This window comes from Neltuma alba, unplaced genomic scaffold, assembly GCF_004799145.2.
Source record: "Neltuma alba isolate B1F8T4 unplaced genomic scaffold, ASM479914v2 tig00003276_pilon, whole genome shotgun sequence".
In the NCBI taxonomy this organism is placed as follows: domain Eukaryota; kingdom Viridiplantae; phylum Streptophyta; class Magnoliopsida; order Fabales; family Fabaceae; genus Neltuma; species Neltuma alba.
Window position 1 is genome coordinate 1 of NW_021633217.1, and position 27579 is coordinate 27579.

The 27579-nt window shown below is 37.4% G+C and overlaps 3 protein-coding genes and 2 pseudogenes across 5 annotated transcripts; 3 read left to right on the plus strand and 2 right to left on the minus strand.

The window, feature by feature from the left end:
• The first annotated feature begins 522 nt into the window (after positions 1-522).
• LOC114741104 (uncharacterized) lies at positions 523-6742 on the plus strand. 2 transcript variants are annotated; one of them, XM_028929363.1, is made up of 9 exons: positions 523-775; positions 1234-2019; positions 2447-3561; positions 4006-4303; positions 4423-4644; positions 5391-5564; positions 5793-5987; positions 6081-6194; positions 6369-6742. In XM_028929363.1, the coding sequence occupies exons 2-9, from the start codon at positions 1309-1311 to the stop codon at positions 6702-6704; spliced, it is 3165 nt and encodes a 1054-aa protein (XP_028785196.1). In that variant the 5' UTR covers positions 523-775; positions 1234-1308; the 3' UTR covers positions 6705-6742. The 2 variants fall into 2 exon arrangements, with proteins under 2 accessions (XP_028785196.1, XP_028785197.1); XM_028929364.1 differs by having other exon boundaries at positions 523-770.
• LOC114741105 (probable adenylate kinase 7, mitochondrial) lies at positions 6664-10501 on the minus strand. Of its 2 annotated transcripts, none has more exons than XM_028929366.1 (5): positions 10106-10501; positions 9498-9638; positions 9126-9335; positions 8882-9035; positions 6664-6742 (listed from the first exon to the last, which is right to left on the minus strand). In XM_028929366.1, the coding sequence occupies exons 1-4, from the start codon at positions 10439-10441 to the stop codon at positions 8883-8885; spliced, it is 840 nt and encodes a 279-aa protein (XP_028785199.1). In that variant the 5' UTR covers positions 10442-10501; the 3' UTR covers positions 6664-6742; position 8882. The 2 variants fall into 2 exon arrangements, with proteins under 2 accessions (XP_028785199.1, XP_028785198.1); XM_028929365.1 differs by lacking the exon at positions 6664-6742 and adding an exon at positions 6902-7285.
• A 4155-nt stretch (positions 10502-14656) lies between these two features.
• Positions 14657-15243, plus strand: LOC114741109 (putative calcium-binding protein CML19). The gene has a single exon (XM_028929368.1). It carries the CDS (start codon positions 14747-14749, stop codon positions 15170-15172), a length of 426 nt encoding a protein of 141 aa, XP_028785201.1. The 5' UTR covers positions 14657-14746; the 3' UTR covers positions 15173-15243.
• Positions 15244-15544: 301 nt separating this feature from the next.
• On the minus strand, positions 15545-17608 carry LOC114741100 (protein LYK2-like; annotated as a pseudogene).
• Positions 17609-24013: 6405 nt separating this feature from the next.
• LOC114741108 (uncharacterized protein At3g27210-like) lies at positions 24014-27349 on the plus strand (annotated as a pseudogene).
• Positions 27350-27579: the final 230 nt, after the last annotated feature.

The window sequence follows — 27579 nt, forward strand, 5'->3', positions numbered from 1 at the left end:
AATGTCGGCGCGCAGGAGTCCCCCCCTTCGGCCCGCCTGCTTTGCGTATTCATCACGCGCCTCTCCGCTTTTTCTGCTCTCTTTGTTGGTACGCTACCCGACGCCACCATTTTTTTGTTTGGCCTCAACAAAACCAACTGAGCTGTTCGCTCATTAACTAACCACTAGTGTCCCTGTCCATCCAATCCACAATAACAACCAGGGCCACTCTCCGTAAACTCGCGTGACAATCACTTCCCACTCCTTATTTATTTTTACTTAACTATTATTCTAAATAATTTAATCCAAACTTTAGATTAATGCAGGGATGTACCGCTTTTCTCTTGCTTGGCCATCACCATCATGATCCCTAATGCAACGTTATATGGTCCTAATACGCTTTTCACTTGCCGCTAGAGACCTCGTTTCGGCTTCCACAGCTCTCCCTTTTTGGTCATCATAATAATGATTATAATATAATATTCTTGGCCACTTTATTAAGCTAACTTTGTTTTATACTTCCACCATGAAAATTCTATTCTCTGCCGTCAGCTCTGCTTTCCACTATTTTCCTCTTCTTTTATTTTCTTTTCTGTATTGTCCGGACGTTCTCGGTTCTCTTATGAAGCAACGAAGTTTCACTCTCACTGTGAGATTTGTGCGAGTCTCGGAAAATGGAGATCCATTCTGATGGCAGAGCAATGAACCCTTCCAGTCCCCGTTAAGCTCTCGCAGCTCTCTCTAGTCTAATTCGGTGTCTATATTCCACAGTAACACTGCCAGCACCTGCCGTAAGGTCTGCATTGATCTGTTTGTTTATAGTTTGTTTTATCGCATTCTTTTTTAGTCCTCTTGAGATGAATATAGTTGTGTGTTTACTAGATAACTTGTAACTATGTTCCATGGTCCGCATTTTCAAGCTTCTGCACATTTTGTGCTTCAAACCGTGACCTTCTGCACCAATTCTGTGAAACAATGGGCCGATCTGATGCTTCTGTCCTAGATTTTGAAGTTTGACCACAAGTTCTCCATTTGTTTTTTATTCCTTTTTCTTAGTTTTTACTTTTTATCTGCATTTCATTACTTGTCTCTGTGTAATCTGTTTCTAGATTTCCAGCTCTGTTTGCTGGTTTGTCTTTATCGGCATCTCTACTACAACCAGTCATTGAGAAATTACAAGCTTCTTTGTTCTATTATACATAAAGCTCGAAAATGCTTCCTGATGTCCTGCATTTCAACTGTTCTTCCTCACAGGGCTTGAAACTCTAAATATTCTCTGACGTTTAAGTAACCAAGTTTATCTGGGAGGGACTCATTACTTCTGCGGCCATGGTTTCTGGCATGAAAGCAAAGAGCAGGAGAAGTGCTAGTGTTAAAATTAATTACCTCATTCACATCGAGAAGATTAAGCCTTGGCCTCCGTCACAAGCTCTAAGATCCGTTCGTTCTGTACTGATACAATGGGAGAATGGTGAACGCTATTCAGGTTCTACCAGTCATGTTGTCCCCTCGCTGGGTTCTGATACAGACGAAGGAAAAATCGATTTTAACGAGTCGTTTAGACTTCCTGTAACTCTGTTGAGAGACATGTCCATCAGATGTGGTCATGCTGATGTATTCCAAAAGAATAGGTTGGAGTTCAACTTGTATGAGCCCCGAAGAGATAAGACTCTTAAGGGTCAGTCGCTGGGAACTGCCATCATAGACTTGGCAGATTATGGTATACTTAAGGAGACCTTGAGCATTAGTGCCCCGATAAACTGCAAGAGGAACTACAAAAATACAGATCAGCCACTTCTGTTCATAAAAATTCAGCCTGTTGAAAAGAGTCGCGCTAACTCCTTGTCAAGGGACAGTTTGTCAAAAGCGGCGTCAAAGGACGTTAATGGTGGTGACTCAAGATTGATGAACGAAGAATACGCTGAAGAAGCTGAGAGTGCCACTTTTTCTGATGATGATGATGTTTCTTCACATTCATCTGTGGCAGCTCTTGCTTCTGCCCTGGAGGCCAATAAGTGTATCCCGGCTGAACTTGTAGAGGTACTCATGTTCCCTTCCATTCTTTTATTGATAGCATCATGGATTTTTCTTTTACATTACCTAGATCAATTAGCATGGTTGCATAGGCCTTCACTCTCTCTAACTCAAAGGATATGTCCATTCAAACCCCCCGGGGGGGGGACTTGTTAATCCCTTTCCATGAACAAGCATTTTTCAGGATCATATTATGCGGCATAACATTTAAAAAAAAAAAAAAATTGATTGGGACATGTTGCAATAGGACAAACTATTGAGAATATTGCATCCTTTGTGTTTGCTGGAAAAGGATTATAGAGCACCGTCAGAGGACTGTCACCTTAAACTGTCCTTCAGAATTAATGTTATCATAGGACTGTCACCTTATGCTGATTGAATCTTATTGAAGAATACTGTTCTGTTTAATATAGTTATTGTAATTTAATGGCAGAATGGATCAACTCAAAACACTGGTAGGGATGACAAGGAGCGTCTGGCAGGGCTTGAAAAATCAAACATGATGCCACAAGATACATACCAAAAGCTGGAGAGGAGTTCATCTAGCACATCGTCTTTGGATATATCATCTGATCTCGGGAGTCCGGTAAATGGTCATGCTTCTTCTAATTCCACTTATTGTAATTCAGTGACCACTCAAAAACATGCTGTTACCCCAAATGCTTATTCTTCTTATCCATCTTTGGCTCATGACAAATTAGAGGCAGATTTCAAGATCAAGACAAGAAATAGTGGTAGTAAACATTCAGATGAGGAGGTTCATGAAAAGTTTGTTAATCATAGAAATAAAGTTACAGATGTTCAAATGCACAGCAAGAATCCAGATGCTGTAAATTGTGATGTTTCTGAAGTCATTGATAAATTCAATAGGATACATGAGGAAGGTGACAAATATTGTGTGAAGGAGGAAGGAGATGGTAAATTTTACAATGGTTATGTTGAGGACAAACGTGGAACTGAGAATTCTAGTTTGGATAAGAAAAGCAACGCAGAAAATGAAAAATCAGCAGATCTAGTTGCCAAAGATCACGCCTTATTGAGTGGCAGCTCATATCCCTTAGGCGGGACAAATATTACAAGAAGTGAAAGATTAAAGCATGTAAAGTCAGTGAGGTCACCAGCAGAATCAGCTAGGAATACAGGATCCCTCGTTAGTTATCATAATTTGGATGTGAAGGAAATTGGCATTGTTGGAGATGCACAAAACAGTGGAGGAAACATGAGAGGCGGTAGCAAAAAAGATGCTAAAATTTATCCAAAGGAAGCGAGAATGACCATTCTAGACAGCAAAGTCGAGCATTTAGAAAACAAGATAGAGATACTTGAAGGAGAGTTAAGAGAAGTTGCAGCGATTGAGGCTTCTTTATATGCAGTAGTTGCAGAGCACGGAAGCTCCATGAGTAAGGTCCATGCTCCAGCTCGGCGTCTTTCTAGGCTGTATCTCCATGCTTGTAAAGAAAACCTTCGAGCAAGAAGGGCTGGGGCAGCTAAAAATGCTGTTTCTGGGTTAGTACTTGTTGCTAAGGCATGTGGAAATGATGTCCCAAGGTATACTGTCAAGCACACTCTTCTGAGTATGAATCTATCATCATCCTATCATTAATCAACCAAAATTTTGATGCTGTTCTTGAGTACAAAGAACCACAAGTTACATTGGCATGAAAAATCAAGATCTTCTTGAGCCAAAAAAGGTCATTTGATTAGTCTGAGGAAACAAGTAGCTTATAGTGCAATGAAAAATATCCTGTGTTTTATGTTGAACTTGCATGCATTACTTGCTAAATAATTGTTAGAATGAGAATCAGCTTTATCTAAACTAACAAATTTCTAGGCTAAATTGCATGGTTGATATCTGCAAGAAAGCGCCAACTCCAGTGTGTCAGATTAGTAGTTAAGAATTTGGTCAACTGACATTTTGCTGATTCTTGCTGCATAAAATTTATTGTGGTTTCTTGATATTGACAACTGATAACCTCTTTAATCTGACTACAGGTTGACATTTTGGTTGTCTAATATCATTGTGTTGAGGGCAATTATATGCCAAACTTCCAAAGACATGTCACAATCATTTTTTGCAGAATCTAGTGTGAAAAGGAAAAGTGAGGGAGAGAGGAATGGCAAGACAACACCCTCACTACGATGGAAGGGGTCTTCACCTGGTGAAAATGGAAGTGCGGCACCAGAACACACAGGTTTTGGTAACTGGGATGAACCCCATGTGTTCACGTCAGCACTGGAAAAGATAGAAGCCTGGATATTCTCTCGCATAGTGGAATCTATCTGGTGGCAGGTAATCTCTATTTTCTCATCTCTTAACAATTTCTTGAAGCAGCCATACAAGCTGGTGTATAAAAATGACAAAATCTATTTGCGCAAATCTAATGGGAGTCGTTCTGCGTCTATATTTAGACTCTGATTCCACATATGCAACCTGATGCAATAGCCACTAAAATGGATGTGGACTCTGCCTCAAGGAAAAGCTATAGGAGGACGTCTAGCTCATGTGATCAAGAGCAGGGGAACATTTCACTAGATATTTGGAAGAATGCTTTTAGGGAATCCTGGGACAGGCTGTGTCCCATTCGAGCTGGAGGGCATGAGTGTGGCTGTTTGCCTGTGCTGTCTAGATTGGTTAGTTTATCCATTCTAATTCCTCTTTTTCCTTTCCTTTTCTGTTCTAAAGGTACTTGAGTATTTTATTGTATCTACTCTTCTTTATTTTAGTTGTCATATCTCTGTGGGTTTGATCACGATGGGCAAGGGGAAAGGATTTGAAACGAGTGATTGTGTGAACAAAGAATTATGGTGGTCTTATGCATTGGTCAATGATTACTGCGATAAAATAAGAGCAGGAAAGTGCAAAAGGGATTCACATCTGAGTTTGCGAAGGTCATAGTTTCAATGTGATAGTCATTATATATCTTCTGGACTGCCTGGTTACATGTGATGCATGGATAACGTATATATTTATAACTCCGACCAAATTGTATTCAGTAGTATCTTCTAGGTCTCTGGTCGGTCCCTAAAACTGAAGTTGATCACATCTGATGGATTTAAGTACTCTAAGTTCCTGATAATCACGCAACAGAATCTATAATGGGGGTACCCTCCGTATCTGATTACCTGACGTCCAAGGTATCTTCATGCTGAAGATTATTAATGTGCTGAGTTATCCCAATTTTCGGTCTCTCATTCTGGAGGGAGGAGTAGGAAGAAAGTATAATTTGCAAAGATTGTCTAGCTAAAGGTTTCATATCTGCAAATATGGTTTTCTTAACCCTTTAAAATAAATTCAGTCATGCTTTCTCTTACTTTGGCTGATGAGGTCTCCTCTTTGCCTGTATGATGACATTAGAATGAATTGTTACTTATTCTAGATAATGGAGCAATGTGTGACAAGATTAGATGTGGCTATGTTCAATGCCATTCTTCGTGAATCTGCTGATGAAATCCCTACCGATCCTGTATCTGATCCCATTAGCGATCCCAAGGTTCTCCCCATCCCACCTGGGCAATTAAGTTTTGGAGCAGGGGCGCAGCTTAAAACTGCGGTAAACTACTCGAACTCCACATATATGTGAACTTCAATTTTTCAATTCAAACCTAAATTTACAAGTTCAGTTCATGCAACTCTTTTTGTTCGTGTCTCATCTTCAGTGTATATCTAAAAATAAGCCAGGAATGTGGCTTGCGAAATGATGATCTATGATAGTATGTACAGTGTTTTATATTTTGGTCTCAAGCGATAGCTCTGCTCATACGTGTTCTGCTTTTATCAGATTGGGAACTGGTCTAGATGGTTGACTGACTTGTTCGGTATGGATGACGATGACTCATTTGAAGATAAGGATGACCCTGAGGACAATGATCAGAGACAAAATACATCCCTGAAGTCCTTCCATCTTCTAAATGCATTAAGTGACCTTCTGATGCTTCCCAAGGATATGCTGTTAAGTTCTTCTGTCAGGAAAGAGGTCTGCCGATGAACTTGATCATTTCTTTACTTACCAGCTGTCTTGCTTAAAATTTGTGCGCCAGTTACGTCAAATGGATTTTGGTTTGTGCAGGTATGCCCAAAGTTTAGTGCACCACTTATCAAGAGGATTCTAAACATCTTTGTCGCAGATGAGTTTTGCCCTGATCCAATCCCCACTGTTGTTTTTGAAGCCCTGGACTCGGAGGTAAGATGCCAAGTTTGCTCGTAATCTCTTGGCAGTCGAGTTAATGTCATGATTTATTGTGTTGAGAGGCAAAATATTGTCCTTGTTGGAGCTAAAAAGGTTGGTAATCATTGGCCTGAGTGCTGAAGATTTTAGCTTTTGATCGCTAAAGCATTTGTTCTCAATTTGAAACAGGACGATGTCGAGTGTGGTAAGGATTGCGTTAGAACCTTCCCATGCAATGCCGCTCCAATTGAGTACTTACCTCCTCCGGCAACTTCCATCGTTACCATTATTGGGGAGGTTGGAAGTGAATGTCAATTAAGAAGAAGCAGATCATCTGTTCTGAGGAAGGCTTACACCAGTGATGACGAGCTTGATGAACTAAATTCCCCTCTATCTTCTATCCTAATTGATGCCTCTGCATCTTCAGTGGCTTCAACAAAACCAAGCTGGAAAACCAAAGAAATCCGCTACGGATCTTCTGTCAGATATGAACTACTCCGGGACGTTTGGATGAGCAGCGAGTAGTCCCGCACATTCATTAATCAGGTTTCTGTGGCTGAGCTCTGTAAAATAGTAATAATAAAGATGCATCACCCAGGTTTAGCTGAACATGAAATATCAAAAATCGGAATGATGAGAATAGTGTGCATATAAATAATATTCATTTGACATGCAACTTGCCATAGGGTGCATAAAGAGAAAAACAGAAGCATCCTAACTCAAAAACACCAATGAAACTTAGAGCAGAGTATGTGCACTTATACAGAATTTGAGATAAGTTGTATTGTTCGTAAATAACTTTAGATACTCGTGATATTTTATATTGAATGAAAATTCAAGTGAAAAATAAAAAATATATATCAATCAAAATTGAAAAACACAAAATCTGAAGGAGATTCAGATATAAATCATTCTATGGTATACGTTAAACCCTAATTTACTTGACGAAATCCATTGTGCCGCGGATAATAACCCGACAGAGCGGAGTGTTCTATGGTTTACGTTAGCCAACATGACCCGAAAAATATTTCAGCATCATTTTTCCTCGCGGGACCCCTTTTAAACATCATTCCACTCCAATGCATATCTCTATGCAGTAAACTCGCCTGTAATAAATTAGCAATTTAGTTATGAGAGAATGACAATTAAAAATCCTGTTAGGAAATTAATGTAAAATAAGGATATAATTTCAACAAAAATTTCCAAATTACAACTAAAACTTCTATACCTACAATTTAAAAATCTTCATTTTGTATTAATTTCCTCTATTGTCTTTCTCCATTTAATTATTGATATATTTTATTTTATTTTAATATCTCAAATATTTTTTCTTAATCTACTAGCAGGGCATGCTTATCCCCAAGCGGCAGCGTTTGGGGATGAGACCCCTCTTTTTTTGTTTGAGAAAATATTTTTTTTGTTTTATTTATGTTAGGTTGCATTAGTTTTCTAAAATAGTTTTTAGCAGCACTCAATATTTTAAATTAATTAATTTTTAGCATATTCAGTATTTTAAAATATTTTTATAATTTTAATATTTAATACATCTAATATCTTAAAATATTCTTTCAATAACACTCATTATCCTAATTAATTGTATTATAAATTAATTATTTTTTATACATTCAGTATCCTAAAATATTTTTCCAATAACATCCAATATTCTAAATTAATTAATTTTTAAATTATCTAGTATCCTGAAACATTTTTACAATAACGCATAATATCCCTAGTTAATTAATTTTTACTGTATCCCATATCCTGAAATATTTTTCTATAATACCCAGTTTTATAAATTAATTTTAGTACATTTAGCACCCTCAAATATTTTTTTTTAGTAACATTCACTAACTGAGAAAATACTTTAGATATACTTAAAATTAATTTTTGAGATACTACATGTTACTGAAAAAATATTTTAAAGTGTTAAATACAAGTTAACTCAAATAAATAAAAATAAAATAAAATTAATTTTAAAAAAAGGAGGAGGCACTTCATCGCCAAATGTTGCCATTTGGTTTTGGGAAATGAGCATTCCTTGCTCATGGAATCGATAAGCAAAGAATGTGGATTCCTCCTTATTTAGGTTCACCCTGTGACATTTCACTTAAATTCACATCTAGGGGCAATCATCACAAAATAAGTAACTATCAAAAGTAAATATTAATGAATAATGTAAGTCCCAATCACAAGTTAATTAGTTGTGCCCATTTCTGAGACATGGATAAATATATTGTAAATTTTCCGTATGATTAAACAGTTTTAAGGGACTGAATTGAGAGATCTCGTGCTTAGAATGTCCAATTGCGAAGAAATTTATCGTTTATAGCTAAATCATTAAATTACTCTTAAATTTACTATTTCACTAATAATGAGTATATTCTTAAAGAAGACACTGACCAAACCAACATGAGGTTCGTGTAGGAACGTGAAAGTACCGAAAAATTAAGAAAACATGGAAAAAGAAAACAATACACTCATTCGTAGAATTTAGTTGTCATACAATACAGGCCCGTATACTTGCATCCTATCTAAAGCTACAGGTAACACACCCAGCTTACATTCACAAATATCAATGCAGGAGGAGGAAAAAAAACAACTAAATTTAACAATCGCCAAAATTTCTAGTGCACCCTGGCTCTCATATTCACAGGTATCAGAATGCCGATATGAATGATGCCGGAGAAGATGATTGATGGTACCTTAAGCAGTCAACTTCTGTGAAGAAGTGGGAGCGTCAATGTGCTGGAGACGTAATGCAGCCAGAAGTCCCTGCCAGGTTTCTCCAGGACCCCCTGCTACTTCAATATTAATAAGTTTCTTCTGCTCTCTGTAGTATTCTTCCAACAGCTTGCACTGTAATAAAATCACAGAAATAAAGTACCATAAGGATCTGGGAAAATGAAATGACTTCTACAGATAGAGAAGGAAAGATCATGAACCAACCTCTTCTGCGTGATCGTGGACATTTTCTCTCCAGGAACTTCCAGTGTAGGTATATTTCGAGGGGTCCTGCCGCAACAGCTTACTGTCCATTCTAAGATATTCCCGTGAAGGATTAAATGCTTGAGCTCTTAGAGTCTTCGTCTCAAAGTTTTGCTCCGAGCATTTGAAATTCACAACCAAATCAATATGAACGATGTGATCAAGAATTTCCTGTGAAATAATTTGTATTTTAACACAGATAAGCAACTACCATATAAAGGCTTGTTAAACTGAGTGCGGCTTGACTCCTCAGCGTATCAAGAATTGCCAGTAGAACAAATCATAGGCAGAGAAAAGAGACTATTTGCAAGACTGTAGAAACTGGACACTTACAGCTTGGATCCTTGTGCGAGGAATTCCATTCAGGATGAAGCCTGTTTCACCTCTCAAATATCCTTCTTCCAGCCTCTTTGACAACAGCCGAAAAATTATTTCCTCAGGGACAAGTTTTCCTTCATCCAAGGCATTCGCTATCTGCATTGGACGACACAAAATAGCGTATCTATTAAAAATGATAGATGTGAACTGTTACATTGGTTCAACTACTAAAATTCAGGTACAAATTGAGGGGATCCCAAATGGAGAGATCCAAATTTTGCTTTATCACATCTAAGACAACAGACTACAACCTGAATTTTGAGAGCGGGAAAGAAAGGTTTCAAGGAAAGAAGGAATAAAGAAAAAGAGAAAAAGAAAAGAAAAGAATTACGTAGAATACATATAAAGTAGGAAACACGAAAAGAAACACGAAACGGTCAAAAATTGAAGAATTCGACTGCAAGGACAACAGAAATCCGAAGAAAGATTATCAACTAATTGCTCTTCGACTTAAGGTTAAACTGAACTCCAATTTTTTTCAACTAAACAAACAAGGTTTAAGCCAAGCAGGACAAGAAAACCACGTTAACTGAATTCAAAAATCACCAGAGCGGGAGAAAAACCTGCTGGTAGAGAGAAGAACGAGGACTAAGTTCCTGGCTAAGGAGGGTGGCCATAGAAATGTGTGGAACTTCGAGAAGCTTCGAGAGCCTCTCAGCAAAAACATGCCTCTTGGAGCCTGGTTCCCCTATCATTACCCACTGCACTCCACGTTCCGATGCGGAACCTTCTGTATCGGCCATGGCACTTGGCTTGCACAATTCATACCGTTCTTCTTCTTCATAATCATCATAATCGTACTGAACTGCGGCAGCCGCCGATCCGAAAGCTCGATTAGAGAGTAATCTGGGCGGTCTGAACAACGGAGCGACCACTCTCAGTCTGCCGATCGCAGCCATGGTAGCGGTGGACGGAGGTTGCAGTGGCGGCTGCTACTATTAGTAGGGCTCGAGAGTGAGAGGAGAGATTGTCAGTGAATATGAACCTGGGATTGTCTAATAGGGGCATATTCGACTTGGACAAATACCACTATTTGTCGTGTTAATTACGGGCATGCCACTCCATTTTGATCGTTGATTTTATGGCGGGAGAGATGCCGGGAACGATTCCCACTTGGCGTGCGTCTATTGGAAGAATACAAGACGTACGATCTGTTATTTTGAAAGAGAATTTAATCAAGTGCGTGCAGGCTCACGGTTTTGGTATTCCTTTGAGGCTTTGATTGACTTATTTGAGTGGCTACAGTGGTTGCTGAAAGCGGAAACAGTCAAATGCTAATCAAAGATGTTCGCTATGCGTCCAATCAACCCACTGATAACGCCAATTGTCCTCACTTTTTCCATTTTGAAATGGAATTATAATTCTCACTGTTCAATTCTTAATATAACAATTATTTGATTTTTATTTTAATTTTAAATATAATACTTCATTATATTTTGTCTTTTATATTTATTTTTTTTAAAATAGTTCTTATAATAATAGCAGTTCTAACAAATATACTTGATTAGTAAAGATATTTTAGGAAAGACAATATCTATTTATTAAAAATAACTAACTTAACTAATTTTCTTAATTTATTCAAATCAGTGAACTAATTGTTATACTAAGAACCGGAGATAGTATATTGTAATACTACTTCCAGTTCTAATTATAAGAACAAGTTGACTAATTTGAGAAGATTAAAGAAATAAGCTAAGTTAGTTATTTGTAATAAATAGGTGTTGTTTTTCCTAAAATATCCTTACTAATCAAGTGTGTTGGCTACAATTATAATTATTCGAAGGACTATCTTGAAAAAATTATATAAATATGAGAGACAAAATGGATTAAGGTCTTATATTTCAGATTAAAATAAAAGTCAAACGAGATCTTATATTAAAGATTGGAGGTAGTATTTTTTAATATTTTTTTTTTGGGAAGAAAGATGATCATTTAGATAAGCAGGTCCTAAAATGATCTCGCGAAGTAGCTTCTAAAATCCTTTGAAACTATTCTTAAATTGAGTTTTTAAATACCTTAATGACGCTGTGATATATAGAATCAAGTCAGAATAATACATTATCAAAATTTAATTGCAAAATAGACAGTAAGAACTTACAAGAATTAGTCCATGTAAGGGGGATCATTTTGAAATTTGTTAATTTCGGTGACTTTATGTGTCTTTGTCTTTAGTTTTTAATTTCATTAAATTAGTCGAAGTCGGATTCGAAATGTACCCGGCGGCTCAGCGATTGAATCTCATGCCCTGGGTCTTGCCGTAGCTAATACCAAACCGAGGACATGCTCAGCTTTAGAAGCTAAATCGGAGGAAGTTGTTGTGTTACCCAAATGACACGTGGTATGTTGAGATGTTTTTTGCACCCCAGGGCAGGCCACCCACTTGTTGATATTTGACTTTTTTTAAAAGAATTTTACTTTTCTACTCCAAATATAAAACCCTTATAATATAAAAGTCTAAGAAGAGGAGTATTTAATACTCCTCCGGTCCTAATTATAAGACCCAATTGACTTATTTGAGGAGATTAAGGAAGTAAGTTAAGTTGGTTATTTATAATAAATAAGTGTTGTCATTCCTAAAATATCCTTGCTAATTAAGTATATTGGCTAAAACTATCATTATTAGAAGGATTATCTTGGAAAAAAATGCATAAATATAAGAGACAAAATGGATTAGGGTCTTATAATTAAGACCAAATAAAAAGTCGAATGGGGTCTTATAATAAGGACCAGAGGAGTATATACGTTTCATCAACTTTGGAATCCTAAGAAGCTCCGTTCTCGAAGAAGAAGGTGGCGTAACTCTTATCAAATTTTTATGGATTATTTGGAAATTAATTTTTGTGTGTGTGAAAATGCTTTAATAAGGACTTCAATTGTTTTAAACAATTGAGTGCTTATTTAGAATGGTAATAGAACATTAAGATTTTTCAAAAACAATTTTTTAATCATAATTTAAAAAATATAAAATAAATATATATAAGAGGATTTTTGTCACCACTTTTAAGAATATATATATATTTTTTTAATCAAAAAGCTCCAAACAAAGGTTGGCCACATATTCTTCTCTTCCCTACCGTTGGATGAATCTGGTGGCCCGTATTAAAGCACTGCCCGGGGCGGACTCACGGGAGGGGAGCTGAATCCCTGGGGCTTACCCGGAACATTTTCCACGCCAAAACTCCAACTACTGCGGAGACTCCCAAATTCAAAATCCGAGAAGAAACGGCACGTTTTAATTAATTTCGGGAAAATGAATATGATAGTCCTTATAATTTTATCAAGTTTTGAATTAGGTCCTTATTGATTTTTTCCTTTTTATGTAATCCTTATTGTATGCTCCGTTAATAAAGTTAGTCCTTCCGTCTAAAACATTTGAAGATGCCGTTAGTTTGAGCTAAATAAATCATAAGCTCGCCTTTTTCCTTAACACAGCATCACCTCCTTTCTCAGCCCCCCCCAAAAAAAAAAAAAACTCCGCCAGTCTCCTTCATAGCAAAATACCGTTACCTCTTCACCATTAACCAGAGACCTCGTGCCTTCTCCAAGGTAGAAGCTACTCGAAAAGGGGTCAAACATGGTGACTGCGTTTTGTTCCACATAAGCCTTCTTTAGGATCGCCGCTATTACAGTCTTTTTCTCCATCGAGGCTTTGGTTAAAGTAAAATCAAGATCTTGACTTCCATCAATAACACTCTAAAATAATGTCATAAAAAGAAAGTAATATATAAACATTGGAAAAAAAAAACTGGATCTTTACATTCTTTTTTAAACAAGAAACTGAAAAGAGTTATGAGTTTGAACTTATTGTGTCTAATGGTATTTTTTGAATAAAAAAACAATGGGTTAGAGAAAGAAGACCGGAAGAGGAGAAGCTAGCATTCCGATCAACAATTCTGATATTGGGATAATGCATTGTGTGTCTTTACAAATTTCGATATTTGCTGTGAGGTTGTGTGGCGAAGATAATTTGTTGCATGGAAATATAGAGATACAGTAAGGTTGTTTGAATTGATTCATCTTTATCTCTCTCACTGAAGTTGCAGACAAGACATGGGAGGTTGGCTTAGCAAGAATGGATTGAAGCTTGTGCAAGAGAAGGGTGAAAACGATGAAGGTGCAGAGAGAGTACACGGACGATGAGCTTCAGCGCATATCTTGGTCAACTTTAACGGCATCTTCAATTTTTTTTGTACGGAAGGACTAACCTAATAATAAAAATAATAATAAGGACTGAATAAAAAGGCAAAAAATAATAGGGACCTGATTCAAAACTTGATAAAACTATAAGGACTTCCTGATTAATTTTCCCATTAATTTCAACAACACTAGACGGACAACGTCAAATGACTTCAGTCATATATTTAGTAGACGATACTCAATCTGTACAAGCTGGTCTGTCGTAAATTTACACGGACGAACCAGCCTTCTGATATGGACCTAGCTTCAATTTTTTTGTTGTTCCAGATTCTTCTCTCTGTCTCTATCTCTAACCTTCAGGCATAAGCATCTCTTTTCTTACAGGGATGCGACGAAATGAAGAGTCTTTCCGTAAATTTATCACGATGATATATAGACCCCCCAAAAGAATGCTCCCATTGGTCTGCTTCGTCGGGTTCCAAGGGGAAAAAAAAAAAAAAGGAAGGAAAATATAGTTTTATTTCTTACGAGCCCCTCTGACTCTGAGGTTTGGGAGGTTAGCACATCAGTTTTCCAGAAATCATTAAATAATTCATCGTCGCCGCCTGGGTTCTCTTATTTGACTCTTACCATTCGTATGTTTTGTTTGAGAAATTCCAAGAGTGTTTGACGACTAATTCTATTCCTTTTTTTGATACATACGACTACTTCCATCCTTTATTAATTTGATACTCATTTACATATAAAATTAATGTGAATTAAAATATTAAATAGTGTAAAAATATAAAGTCAGCGGTGTTTTCTTCTGTTATCGTGGAACCTTACCCGGTCCAGCAAGGCTAATTGGTCAACCCACGCCACGCGACAACACTGTATTTTCTCTTTCCATTTCAAACCCCGCGCGCTTATATATACATCACGGCTGTCAGCTTCTTCTTCGTCTTCAGCAGCAATCATTATATTGGTTTCATTCTTCCTTCTTGTTCTTCCATCTCTCTATATATCTTTGTATACCATCATTATCTTCAGCTTCAGTCTTTGCTTAACAGATACATCTTATTTCCACGATGGACAAGAAGTCAAATCAATACGAACGTGTATTTAAGCACTTTGACGAGAACGGAGATGGGAAGCTATCGGCGTCGGAGCTTCGGCAGCGTGTGGAGGTGATCGGCAGAGAGCTGTCAGCAGAGGAGGCCGAGGCGTTGGTGGGTTATTTGGATGCCGACGGTGATGGGTTGGTGGGGTTGGACGATTTTGTTAGGTTTCTGGAGGAAGAGAAAGAGGAAGAGAGAGTCAAGGGCTTAAGAGAGGCTTTTAAAATGTATGAGATGGATGGTTCTGGTTGTATTACCCCCAAGAGTCTCAAGAGGATGCTTAGTAGGTTAGGACAATCTACGAGTTTACAGAAGTGCCAACTTATGATCTCTAGCTTTGACCTCGACGGTGATGGTGTTCTCAGTTTTGAGGAATTTAGAGTCATGATGATGTAATGTTGAAAAATTAAATCCCATTGGTTTTAAGTTACATTAATTAAATGATTCCGATATCAGTATTTGATGAACATTAGCAGAAAACTGCAGTATTGTCTCTTATTTTGATTGGTTTGCTAATTACAAGTTTGAGGAAAACACCCAACGACAACCGCATTGTTAATATGAAAGACACTTGTTAATTGTGAATTTTACTGGCAGTCTGCTACAAAGTACAAACAACTCCCGATCTCTACATGGAGATTTTTTGGATCAATCAGAAAATCATATTTCCCCTCCGAAACTATCTTCGTTTGCTCTGTTTTACTTTAAAACCAAAGATCCACAATTAACAACCATGAATTACTTGTTCTGCTTCTTTAATACCTCTTTTCACTGATTGTTTAAAGGTGCCTTGACCAGAGGTTTGGTTGAGCTTTCAGAGAACAAGTGCTCCTCTTCTGGTAACTCCTCAACCAATTTTGAAAGCTTCCCAACAACTTCCCCTGCACTAGGCCTCAGAGAGGGGTCTTCCTCTACACAAGCTCTTGCAAGTTTTGCCACTGTGATAGCTGCATCGAATGAGTAATTCTCACCCAACGTACTGTCCATCCACTCCCTTAGTTCATCCACATTCTCTGACTTAAAAAGGGACTTGATTTTCTCTGTGAGCCAAATGCTTCCTTCTCCTTTCATATTGTGCTTGCTTATGGGTGTTTGACCTGATAGCATTTCCAGCAAAACCACCCCATAAGCAAAAATATCAATGCTTGGGGAAATCGTACCTTGGCGCACATATTCAGGGGCCAAATAGCCCAGGCTCCAAGAGGCGGGATTGGTAGAATACGAAAGTGGATCCTCAGTTTCATTCTCAACACACCCTGCCATCCCGAAATTCCCTACCTTGGCACCAAAGTCTTCGTCTAAAAATATGTTTCTGCTCTTCACATTTCTATGCACGTAGCTTGGGTTCATCACGTGGTGCATATACTGCAAACCCATGGCCACATCAAGGCAGATCCTTAGCCGCTGGCTCCATGAAAGGAAACAATAGCAGGAAGAAATGAACTGGTTCTTGATGGCCAGCCCACCGTGAAGCCAGTCTCTCAGAGATCCATTTTCTGCAAATTCAAAGACAAGATATGATTCGGGACCCTCAGTTGAGCACCTTCCGATCAGTTTAAGGATGTTGGGGTGGTGGTGAAGTGCTTCATTGAAGAGTCCAAAATCTATCTTTGTCAGTGTGTCTGAGTTTGTGCGCTTGATTGCCATGCTCTTCCCATTGAGACGACCATGAAACACAGGTCCCTCAATTTGATTAGTTGAGTTGAAGTCTTCAGTTGCTTTCCTCAACTCTTCAATAGTGTATGTCTCCAGGAGCATCTTACGTGGTGTGGTGTCGATAATTTTCCCTTTAACAATGTCAGGAGACCCCTCAAAAGAAACCTTCTTGTCGCAGGTTGTTCTTACACTGAGGTTGAGATGCTGAAGCTCCAAGTCCCCTCCTTTCCCAATCCCTTTCTTTTCCTTTTTGTTCTTTAATCTGATTACAAGGACGACTGCTCCAAAAGCAATGAATATTCCAACTATACCCCCAGCTAAACCAACCCAGAGTTCAGTGTTCCACATGTTTGACTTCTTGTGAGGAGTGAGGACTAAGATATGGTTTAGCTAGAGACACAAGAATAGGCTAACTGCCGAGTGGAATCACAATAGGGGAAATGGCGCAAGGCTTTCAGGTCTAAAGCTTCCTGATGACACATTACACACGCAATAGCTTCAGTAGAAGTAATAAGCTTCGAAGTATTGTATCAACTTCGCTTACCGGATAGCTGAACGAATATCTTGGGTTGGACTGGCTTCGTCAAAAAATAGGCAAAAACATCTGAATGGGATCACCAACCTGAGTTTAACATCAAGATCCCACGGGGACAGAGGATGAACTGTGAGAGGGACTCTTTCTCTGCAAAGAACCAATTTGCTCCTGAAACCACTAACCGATTGATTCCCAAGTGGAACCTCAGGTTGAAGAGAGACCAGGAGTATGGGTTAATTAGTGAGTAAAACTGAAAATGTGTCGCAGTTCATAAGGCTTTTTCAGGTGAAAGCACAATACGAATAAATAGAGGAAGAAGCCTTCGGGGCGAGCATATGATCCCCTTTACTCAGACCCAGTCCCCAGGCCACTCAGCTCCATCATGGAAATGGCCTATTGATAATAATGAAAGCCTTTTGTCAGTCTTGGAGAGTAAATATTTCGGATCTATACAAGGTTATAGGCAATAGAATTTTCCGAAGATGTTTCAAAGACAGGTTTCTTGGAGACAATAAAGTTTGTTTTGAATATTTTGACCGTGATTATAGCCACCACTCTTAAGTCTTAACTTATTTAGAGGCTCCTCGGACTTCTATACCAACCTTTGTATGCTCCCCCTTGAACATGCAAGGGACAGTCATTGTTTATCGCCGATGATGAATATCTACATAGTATAACTAATAAAATATTGTAAAGTGATCGATCATATCAAAGTGCTGAATTTATTTAAAACAATTAGCAGTTATAGTCAGATGAGATTTATGAAGTGTCGACGCACAGAAGAAAAAGAGAGAAAAGAACAGGAATTATTGTCAAGAATATAACTCGTGACGAGTATATTTAACATGCACAAAGTCACAAATGTTATGATGCTTTAAAGAGGAGTAGGCCAAAGCCCAAAAAAAAAAAAAAAGAGTAGCAGGCTAGACTAGCCAGGCACATTGACACGAAGAATATTGCAATAATAATAAACTTGCTAGATATTCTTAGTTGGAATCCCAGTTTTTGTCCCATGCCAAAAAAAAAATCCCATTTTTTTGTTCATTTTGGAGGAATAAGATTCTATATAAAAGAAGCCAAACGAAAATTTGGGAGTCTTGTCATTTTGCACTTTATTAGTAGTACAAGAAAGAGATGAAACTAAAGTTCATAATGTGGCCTTTCAAGCTAAGCATCTATTTTCTACCATCCATGATAAAGCAAAAGCATCCCACAGGAAAAGCACTGTGCCGGCACTAAGCAGAAACAGACTTTGCAAGCATCAAAAGATGAGAAGGCAATGTACAGAGAAGGTAGTAATCAGGGTGACATGTAGAAACTACGGTGCAAAGGATGGAACCGGACTATGAAAGAATCCAAAGGAAGGAAATATGGATGGCTGGGTCATGTATACATTTCTTTCTGAATCGAAAATTTCAGTGGGTAAAAGCTTAAAAGGAGGGTCAGAACTCAGAAGTCGGAATGTGGATCAAAATCTCACCATGCTTTGAGTCAGAAATGGCATGGGGATTAGAAAATGGCTGAACTCATGCCTCATCATAAGAACCATTCTTGTAACTGGTGGGAATTTACTGGGGTTTAGTCAAAAGGTAATTTGGGGGTACTTAGTTAGAGCAACTAGATTCATTCATTCTTTTTTTTTTTCCCTGGGTACTCCAGTAGGCACAATGGGGAACAAGTGGCAGGCATAATCGAAGTACCTCGGCGTCAAACGGAGCAGAAATCCTCTGAAAATCGCAGCACAGAACTCAATATATAGCACGCAAAGCTTTATGACGCAACGTGTGAATAGTTATTGGAGCAGTCTTCGAAGTGGGAACTTCTAAATTCAGTTGACGTACGGCAAATGACGTTCAACGTAAAAAGCAAGATTGAGTACAGAGCACGCATACATATATATACAAATATGCGTGTGTGTGTGTCTCTCTCTCTCTGTGTGTGAGTCGGATCCAAGCACAAGGTAAGGTTTTGGGGGGAGGGGTTTAAAGTACATAACAAAACGTGCACATGCACGTGACGACACGTGCTCACCACTGTTTTTACTTCTTAGCACTTGTCTTTCTTATTTTTCACAAAATTACACATGTTTGTTGGATTTTAGCAGCGCATTCTTGAGAGTTAAGAGACTTGCGAGTTAAGACACTTTTTTTTTGGGAAAAAACTTTATGCATTACATTAGGTCCAGAATATTACAACTAGTGTGGATGAGCATGCAATTTTTTCCACTCATCCGAAGATAGTTCTGTCAAAAGTCAAAACACCGTCACCCAGAGTTCAGCTTAAAACAATGTCATTAAGATTTACTGATGCATTAATTAAATTTAAATTTTATGTGTTAATGAAGCTAGTCAAGTCCCTACATCACGCGTGAAATATAAGAAATAAGCTTTATTGTTTATAAATCAAGAATACCGTACTCTGTTAAAAAAAGTTTTATAAAGTGCAGGGTCGTGTTTTGTTTGATTTATTCTTAAGGGGACAGAAATTAAAGCACGTGGCATTCTATTGTCGTTTCCCGACCAAAACAGGGCCGTCCCTCAAGCCCACGAGGAAGTGGCCCAATATGGCCCAACCTTTTTTGTTTAAAATCGGGACTATATATCGAATTTAATTACAATTTTTCAATCCTAATGTAGCATTTGTTAGAGATATTTCTCATCGGGTGGGAGATATGGGGGAAATCAAATAGTAATAGTTGGGACAAGACACGAACCAAGAAACCACCCGACTAAGGAATTTTGGAGAAGGTTGGGTGGATGAATATGGCCTACCCAGCCACGTGGAGACAAAACATGGTTCCATTATTACAAGTGAATGTGACTCCCATTAGCCCCTCTTTTTTGTATCACATCACCTTTTCTTTTGTTTTCAACAACACACCCCCAAGCACTCAAATAAATGAAGTGAAATGCAGTTAGTTCTGGGTGTAAAAGCTAGCTAAGAAGTTAGCTTGAATGCTAAATATAAGACTTCAAAATATTTTATTTTTTATATACTGATTCAAATTAAAAATTAATACATAATTTTTATGTTATATATAAACATTTTAGAGAGATCATGTCACATTTAATAGAATTAAATTATTTATCTAACTTTTTTAATCTAATATAATTACGTGGCAGAAAAAACAGCAGCAGAAGAAGAAGACAACACAGCAATTACATTTATGATGTGGTAGGGGTTTGGTGGAGAGAAGGTCAAAAAACGCATTAGGCCTCCAGAGTCCAATCATGTCCAAACAAAAAGGGAGTTAAGAATAAGACATAAAAACTTTGCGGAGTTAATCAAGGAGTGATTATTCATTTAATTATCTTTTTACTACGAGTATTAATTTATAAATATCTTTGGGACGTAGCTTAACACGTGTGTGGGAATATAAAACAAGAAGAATGGCCGGACATGCTTGCGTTGTCAAAATCAACCTCCTCGTCAATTGAAAATTATAAATTCCCTTTAAATTTCACGTACAACAACGCGAATACTTAGACTAATGTCAATTAGTATATAAATACAATACAATCACCAATCTTTGGGTCACTTTCTTAAACGCACCAGACACGTGTGTGTACAGGGCGGGTCTCTAAATTGACGCGATCTTTGTCGGGGATGATATTTGGTCGTGCATTAGAGGGCAAATTAGAGTCTTAAAAGTCACCTTAATTAATGTGGTAATAGATAAAAATAGGATCCACTGTTATTATGTACTCCCTCCGTTCCTTATTATAAGAGACGAATAACCGAATTACGTTGATCAAAAAAATTAAAATTAGTTAAGAATAATTAATGTGTAAAAAGTATAATTTTTTTTCCAAAAATGCCCTCATTAATAAAGAGAGAGAGCATGAGAGAGAATAATAGTAAATTCTTAAAAGAAAGAGAAGTGGGAAGAAGAGAGAGTGTGAGTTGAAGACAATAAATATGGGTAAAATAGGAAATCAACACAAAAAAGTAGAGACAACTTTTAAGTGTCTCTTATATTTAGGAACATACTATAAGCATCAAATGTCTCTTATAATAAGGAACAGAGGGAGTATTTCTTTATCTCGTTGGCCCAAAAAAAAAACCTATATATTTATTTTAGAAGACTTTAAAAATTGATCACATTTCAAGTTGCGTAATGCATTAAAAGTAACGGCAGAGAATGGGCAGAGAGGATGAGTGGAGATAAAAGGTTAAAAAAAAAAAAAAGGAATATATGAGTGGAGAACTGAGAAAGTGAAGAATCTATAAATGAAGCTGATGCGTTTCGAATGGATGGGGGGGTTGGACATAGTCCGTGATATGATATGAGCAGAAATGGTACCTTATTTAATGAATTCTTATTATTCGTATTATTTTTGCCGGATCTTAAATAAATCAGTGAATGAAACGTCTCCCTGCAGGCCGTCCTCAATAATTTCGGCTTTCGATATGAAATACACGGGATGTCCCAATCCCGGTGGCGCCTTCTACCTCACGGTTCATCCAATCCCAGTATTTCATTTATTTATTTTTTCAACAGGAACTCAGTATAGTGCTCCCTCCTCTGCTTATGATAATTCTTGTTATGAGTTACTCCTCCGGTCCTTAATATAGGACCCAATTCTTGAGTTGGTTTTGGTCCTAAATATAAGACCCATTTCTCATATTTATCAATTTTCTCTAAATTACCCCTATGGATACCCCCTCAGCCATAGTCAAATAGAAGAGGAAGATGAGGTATTAAGAAAGATGATTATGGTGTTTTAGGAAAAATGTGTGATTTTTCTTATAATTAACTAACTTACCTAACTTTCTTAATCTAATCAAATTAGTTAAATGGGTCTTATATTAAGGACCGGAGGAGTATTAAGCAGGATATTAATTATATTTTTTAATATTATCTTTATTTAAAATATGATTAATTACATTTTTTATGACTTATTGAATGTAATTAATGAATTAAATAGGAGTAAACTTAAAATTATATTTTATTTTCAGATCAAATCGGGTGAATTGAGTCACATGTCTCAAAACTCAAACAACACTTAAAATTTTTTATTATAAGTCTCATATAATGAATTCATAGATAAAATATAATTAGTTAAAAGCAATAAATAAATTAAAAATATATTTTTATTTTTAAATACGTCTTTATAATAAATAAGAGAAAGAAAAAAAGAGAACATATAGAAAAATATGATAAGAGAGAGTTAACAAATGAGAAAGAATAAATAATTAAAGATAAAATTAAAATGTATATTAAATATTAAGACAAATTTTAAGTTAAAACTAATAAAATAGGTCATATTCCTCTTCAAATTTTTAAAACTTATAAATAGAATCAGAAGCACAACTCATTGTCATAAATACTCAAATAGTTTGTTAGTGTGTGCCCACGTAAAGTTTGTTAGTGAGGGCGTGTGAGAGGCCACGTGATGCTTAATCCTCACTTCAACCTCAACCTCAAAATGCTAAGTAACCGTCTGGCATAATTTATAAATCATAAATGTGTAATTAATAGTAGCCAGTCTAGTTATAAAATTACAGAGTACGTTTTCTCTCCGCCGATTTGGGTCCCCAGAACGTTAGTTAATTCCGTGGTTTTCGATTCCCACCCAACGTCACCATGCCCTCCTTTTTTTTTTGGTACAAAAACTTTTGAAAAGGGGTCGGGTTCACCACGATCTAAAGGCAGGACGAAATCTCCCTTCTCTTAGTTCATACTAATATTAGACAGGGCGAGCCGTCAATTACCATCATGTGTTTACTTAGACACCTAGGAGTTAGGATGCCTCCCCAAGCATCGCAACTGGAACCACAACAAAGTGGTATTTTCAGGATCAAACACATGCCAATTTAGTCATATGTCTCACCTCTTTGCCTGAACCCATAGACGATGGGTACCATGCCCTCCTTTTGTCTCCTACACTCAAGTTAAAACCCATTGGATCGCAATTCAATGTTCCAATGTTGATATGATCCCCACCTTAATTCCTCCTTAATTTAATACCACTCCCTTACATGCTAGTACTCCATTATTCTATCTTCTATTGTCTCCTCTCTATATCTACATTATTCCCCGCTACCTTCCACACACCCAGAGGCTTGTCACCACATGGATTATTCCATGGCAAAACCACCCATGTGTGTTCTTAATCTTCTTCCCCTTGTTTAATCTCGTTAATTAATCTTTGATTAGCCAGCCCACCAAATTTGCAAATTTCACGCGCACACGTATGTACATATGTCTGAGCTGTCCGGGTGGCTACGGCATATGATTCTGAAACTTGTTCTCCACTCCTTGGCATTATTCTTCAAGGGGAAAAGGTAACAATAAAAGGGCATTATAATTATTGCTGGAGAAGGAAGTTGGCATTCCCTCGTGTAAAGGTAATTAAAGCATTCGAAACAGATTCCAAGTGCTGGAGAATGGATTCAAAGTAATCTACTCCTAGCTTTGATAAGATTCATATATCTAGAGTGGGTGAATGCGAATAATGGCATTTAGAATTTGTACTCCTCCGATCCTAAATACAATATCTTTATAATATAAAACTCTTATACATGTTAATATAAGAATCTTATATTTAAACCAAAAGAATACTAATCAAACACCAGTCATGTCATGCGTATTAATTCTCACTTTAAATGTACTGCATATCATATGTTTCTATATTAAAAAAAATAACTCCCTGCCCATTCACCCAAAATAAAAATAACGCCTCACCCATAATTTTGTAATCTAACAACATGAATGGTCTTAAATAATTGAGGGACGTTGGGAATTCAATCTTATTTATAACTTTGTGCCGATAATGTATGCTCATTGAAAAAAAATAACTTCTCTATGCTAATTAAAACAAGTAACTTCTCATTTTTAATAGGATTTTTATCATTTTAAAATCATTTTTCACATAATTTTATTTTTTTTATCAAAATTAAGAAATTATTCCCTATTTTTCTTTGAAAAAATTAATCAATGAAAAGTTTTACCCAGTTTGTGCTTTTGAGGGGAAAGGCGTTTCCATTTTCAGCACGATTTTGGGGATCACGGGCTCCAGCAGTAGCTGTAGTGTTTCGTCTTTCTTCCGATTCCATGAGCATTATTTATTTTCCGGTGGGACCTGTCATTCCAGAGCAGTGAGAGTCCACATACGATACAGTATGAAGGAATTCTGAGCAATCAAAACTTCCCTTTCAAGCCCAATCCTTTTTCTCTCTCACTGTCTGATTTCCTTGCCAAGCCATTTCCCACTCCTTCTCTGTAAGGCCGTAAACGCTCTCCCCTTCCTCATTCTTGGTCTCTCGCTCCCACTTTACCCCCCCTCCCAACCCTGCAGAACTCTTTTCTTGGTTCGTGATGAACAGAGAGTAATGGGTTCTTGCGCTTCTGTTCATAGAAACACGGAGACCGACATGAAATTCAAACTGTCACTTGGATCCAAAGCTGACAAGATTGTGATTCCCCATCACCCGTCAAGGAAAAACCCCGCAACGACAACTTTCCGATCCACGGTATTGCTCTTAAGTCCTTCAGGGACTGCGATATGATCCATGTTGAAATTTTTATCGCTATAAAATTTGTGTTTCACCAGTTAGTTTTTTCCTCTGCTCTCGCCTGGCTGTTTTAAAGGGTTACTTTTACATTTAATTGATCTCTTGATATACAGATGCTGTTCTTTTCATTATTATATTTCTCATAGACGTGAAGCTTGACACTTTTATCTTTCTGTGAACGTTTCTGGAGTTTCTTTTGACGTGCGATCTCAATTGTTATGGGATCTGCAAATATTTATTTATCTGCTGTTTCAGATATTTCAGAAAATCCGAATTTTTTATCAGATTTTGTTTTCATATTTTATGTTTCTTATTGTTACTGGTTTTGGAGTTTGTGTGCCTTATTTCTGTTTGATTCCTTCTGCTGGCCCTTCTAGGTGTGTTGATAATCTCCTATCGATCTATTTGGTTTACATGGTCCCTATTTCGTACTGATTTTTTTAGATTACTTATTAATATTAAACTTTAATTCAATAAAATGGAAAGTCACTATAATTTAATTGTAAGATGGTTACTAAGAGTAGGCATCTAGTTAATGGAGCTATTCAGCGTCCAAGAGATATCTCCCGTTCATCAGAGGAAGTGTATCCATTAGTTGAGCGGAGGTGTCCCCACTTAACCAAAGAGGCAAGTCTCTTGTTAAGCTTGCTATAAGTGGATATCTCTCTCTAAGATTGCAATAATTAATACTGCGTGACTCGTGCTATAATCAAAACCGGGAGCCTCCTAGAGAAGAGGAGGGAACGACTTAGTTCAGCAATTTTTGTTTGGAAGATATTGTTTTACAAACTGAATTGAATTGAACCCCTTCTCTCTTTCTGCTGAAGTGTCTCGAACTCCATAGATCTTATCAGCCAGCAGCTGGGTTGAGGCTTTGGTCTTAACATTTTCAAACGTTATTTACAGAGAAGTAATGGTTAGAAAACAGAAACACTTTAGAATATCATGCACGCTGGTGATGATACTGTTTTTACTAGCAGATGTCTTATTGTATTCGGTCATTGATGGTAGATGCGTATTGGTATTTATGTGGTCGCTGCCCTTTGGAACTTTCGTTTCTGTGGGACCAGAAGTGCAGCATACATCATACGGATTGCCTAGGCCTCTAGTGGGGAAGGTTGGTATATTTTCCATGTAGCTTCAACTTACCACGTCATCTATGGACTCCACTAACTGGTGAGAGTCAGCTATAAAGGACGAGCAATTTTAAAATGATAGAGCATATTGCATTAAGTATGATAAACCTTAAAGGTGAAACCTATAAAAGAATGCTTTCTGAATGCGAAATGCCTACAGGATGTTACTTCTCAGTCTACCTAGACCTATGGATCACATAATGGGGTAAAGATGGGGTGTAATGTCAAGGAAGAAAGGAAGGCTTTCAGAGTCATGAATTCATGATTTTAGATGGAAGATCTTTGTCAATTGCAAATTTTGTCAAGTACACAGGCATGAAGATAAAATTGTGGTTTGGCATCCTTCTCAAAACTCTAAGGACTGCTGCGAACCAGTGCATAGAGTGCCTCTAATTATGCTTGCTAGCATAAAATAAGAGATGGAGAATGAAGTTGGGTGTCCAAACTGTGTCATCTCTTGCTTGTAACATTTCAAAATCAAAAGCAATCTTTTCTGTTGGATTTATCCTTCTCTTGTAAATTGGATTGCTGATTTCATTTTCCCAGGTGTTGCATTCAAGTTGAGTCTATATTCATGCCTTTTGCACGCATGAACTGAATGTGAATTTTTTTTCCCTGCCTTGACAGGTAGCAAAGAGGAAACATTTTTTGATTCAAAGCCCTGGATAGACTCGGACGGCGAAGATGATTTCTATAGTGTCAATGGTGGTAAGGATTTCTTGCTATTGTTTCTTCTTCTGAATTTTTTCTGTCAGATTATTTACCTACCTAGCTTCAAAGATTATAGTAATGTAGTTATGTGCTGACTATAAGTTGAGGTCAAACTGTGCCCATCTAAAAATTTTGCTGATGGAATAGTCAGAAGGATACACGAATTTGAACTGGAAAGATATTCATGATTATACTAATCAGTGTCATTGTAATATAAGCACATGAAGAATGTAGAGCCACGTTGAACTACAGTTAATTTTAGCTTTTTGTTTGATCATAACTCTTCCTACACTCAGATGGGGTATTTCTTTGCCTGTTTCTCGTAATGCAGAGCTTACCCCATCTCGGGGCAGCACTCCGGTTCACCACTCTTTGGGGAACTCTGGTGTCAAGAGAACCCCTTCTGAGAATAGAAATCCCGGTTCGCTGCAAGAACCATCTCCAACGGAAAGAAGAAGAAACTTGTAGAACTTTTTCAAGACAAAGATGAGGCTGAGGGTGAGAAAAAAACCCCCGATACCCAAAACAAAGGTGAAGAAACTCAAGTTAAAACAACTATCCAGGACTTGCTTCCAAAATCTGCACAAAGCACCCCATACATCTCGGGGGCCAACTCTGTGTGTAGTAGTGAAAGAAGCATGAACGAGGACCCTCTGTCCATCAGGGAGAAATCTGGTAAGTCTGTCCAGTGCTGCCTTCCGAGCTTGGCCTCATGTCGTAGCTTTAGTGAGAGGAGGAGGAAGATGAGTCCTGCAATACCAGCTAATGGAAAACCTTGACCACGATTATACGTTGCAGTCTTGACACAGAAGTGTCTTTTGACATGTTGTAAAAGTGGCTGAATTGGCATTATGTGAATGTGACTGTGTACATCTCAACATTTTCCTTGTAAAGAAGACTTATAATATTAATTTTGAGAGCATTAAAAACTTCTGACTGAAGTGATGACGCTCTGTAAAAATGCTATGAGATTTTCTTGTGATAATATATCTTCCAGGGCCCAGTTTAGCCTTAGAACTGGTTGTCTCTTGTGACGCAGTACTTATTTGATTCGATTTATTTTTCCAGATGAAGATTTACTTGATAGAATCATCCCACAAATTATGTCATGGAAGACACGCATAAATTGAGCTTGCTTTGACTTCAATATAAACAAGAAAAAGTGATAGTAGAGTATTTCTATTTTATCGTCAAGTGGAAGCCATAGATGATATTAGTTGGAACTGAATGAGGGTTGTTCAGTTGCG

Coding starts and splice junctions, on each gene's coding strand:
- LOC114741104 (XM_028929363.1), top strand. CDS start 1,309: ATGGTTTCTGGCATGAAAGCAAAGAGCAGGAGAAGTGCTAGTGTTAAA. Junction 3,562..4,005: donor TGTGGAAATGATGTCCCAAG/GTATACTGTCAA, acceptor ATCTGACTACAG/GTTGACATTTTGGTTGTCTA. Junction 5,988..6,080: donor GTTCTTCTGTCAGGAAAGAG/GTCTGCCGATGA, acceptor TGGTTTGTGCAG/GTATGCCCAAAGTTTAGTGC.
- LOC114741109 (XM_028929368.1), top strand. CDS start 14,747: ATGGACAAGAAGTCAAATCAATACGAACGTGTATTTAAGCACTTTGAC.
- LOC114741105 (XM_028929366.1), bottom strand. CDS start 10,441: ATGGCTGCGATCGGCAGACTGAGAGTGGTCGCTCCGTTGTTCAGACCG. Junction 9,336..9,497: donor CTCGCACAAGGATCCAAGCT/GTAAGTGTCCAG, acceptor ATTATTTCACAG/GAAATTCTTGATCACATCGT. Junction 9,036..9,125: donor TCCACGATCACGCAGAAGAG/GTTGGTTCATGA, acceptor ATTTTATTACAG/TGCAAGCTGTTGGAAGAATA.